The sequence below is a fragment of the Propithecus coquereli genome, unplaced genomic scaffold (assembly GCF_000956105.1).
Source record: "Propithecus coquereli isolate 6110/MARCELLA unplaced genomic scaffold, Pcoq_1.0 Scaffold700, whole genome shotgun sequence".
Classification (NCBI taxonomy): Eukaryota; Metazoa; Chordata; class Mammalia; order Primates; family Indriidae; genus Propithecus; species Propithecus coquereli.
In genome coordinates, this window is record NW_012153064.1 from 13,559 (window position 1) to 15,109 (window position 1,551).

General features: G+C 32.2%; 1 protein-coding gene across 1 annotated transcript in view; it reads right to left on the reverse strand.

Moving 5' to 3' along the window:
* The window catches only part of KLRC4 (killer cell lectin-like receptor subfamily C, member 4), a 16,480-nt gene that overhangs the window by 13,201 nt on the left and 1,728 nt on the right, over positions 1-1,551 (reverse strand). The window contains exon 4 of the mRNA XM_012661252.1: positions 1,222-1,225. Coding sequence (XP_012516706.1) covers positions 1,222-1,225 — 4 coding nt within the window. The remainder of the gene's footprint in view (positions 1-1,221; positions 1,226-1,551) is intronic.

The following is a 1,551-nucleotide window of genomic DNA, read 5'->3' on the forward strand; positions in this document are numbered from 1 at the left end:
TTTTGGCTGCATGGATTCCTTTTGTACTGCTTGAGTCAAAGTTTTAAAGTGCTCATCACCCAGATAGTGTACACTGTACCCGTTAGGTATGAATTCCCCCACCTCCTCCTCACCCCTCCCACCTGCATAATTTCTGGTGAGTTTTACTTCCGTTTACAAACATGAGTGCTGATTGGTGAGTTCCAAATTAATAATGAGTACATGTAGCATTTGTTTTTCCATTCTTCACTTGGAGAATGGTCTCCAGTTCCATCCAGATTGTTGCAAAAGGAATTAATTCACTTTTTTGTGGCTGAGTAGTACTTAGTACCCCATATACCACATTTTATTAATCCCCTTACGAATTGATGGGCACTTGGGTTGATTTCACATCTTTGCAATTGTGAATTGTGCTAAAATAAACATTCTAGTGCAAGTGTTTTTTTGATAAAATGACTTCTTTTCCTTTGGATAAATACCCAGTAGTTGGATTGCTGGATCAAATGCTAGGTCTACTTTTAGATCTGAGGAATCTCCATAGTATTTTCCATAGGCATTGCTCTAGTTTGCAGTCCAGTTTGTCCAATTTCAAGTTCTTCTGGAAGTAATTTTCATATTCAATAAGACAGAAGAGAACAGGAGTTTGACTAGCCACGCAGTTAAGTGTTTCCTTCTTAATCACAAGCACTAAAATCTTAGGCCTTGTTAACAGTACCTTAAATGTTTGTTTTACACTTAGACAAAGCTCCTAAAACTTGGCATTGCATACTTCTCTTCCTTATACTCTTAGGAATATAATTGCAATTATGATCAAAAAAATTTAAATCATAATCACATTATGAATAGAATTTAATGTATTTGGCACTAATTATTATAACAAATTGCTACATTTTCAACTTTATTGTAACTGATATCTATTCTCAAACTTAAATTCCCAAACTTACCTCCTTGATTTCTCTAGCTTGGTTCTTAAAATTCACACATTGAATTTTATTCTTTATAAATAAGTTAATCAGATTTCTCTGATAAAGTAAATGTCTCTGGGAAGGATAAAATGTGAAATAATATTGGACTACATCACAATGCCAGAGATTGAAATGTTAAATAACTACTCAATATTGTTCACAGATTCTTTCTCCAATCATGACAAATTGTCTGTATTTTAATAGGAGTATTTGTTGTAAATGACTAAAGCCTGAGTTAAACTATGTAGGAGGAAACACTAATTTTAAAAAATGTCACCTATCTAAAAATAGAGAGGTGAAAAAAGACTTTTAAAACACAAGTTAAATCACACATGAATGTAGGGAGACTTTATCTAGTTTGTGTCAAATGGGAATCTTTTAATCATTTCTTATCTCATATCAAGAAAAAGGGGAATGTTTATTATTTATAATTCCAAACAATATTCCATGAGACCTCTTAAAGATTGATTTCTAAACCACTCAATTTTTACCTTAAAATCTAGAAAAATGGAATTTAAATCTGTATTTATGTTCTTGGAATCAAACAATTATTTGAGTCTTCCAAGAAAATGGCTAATGTTGGCTAGGTATATATGTATTTCTGTTA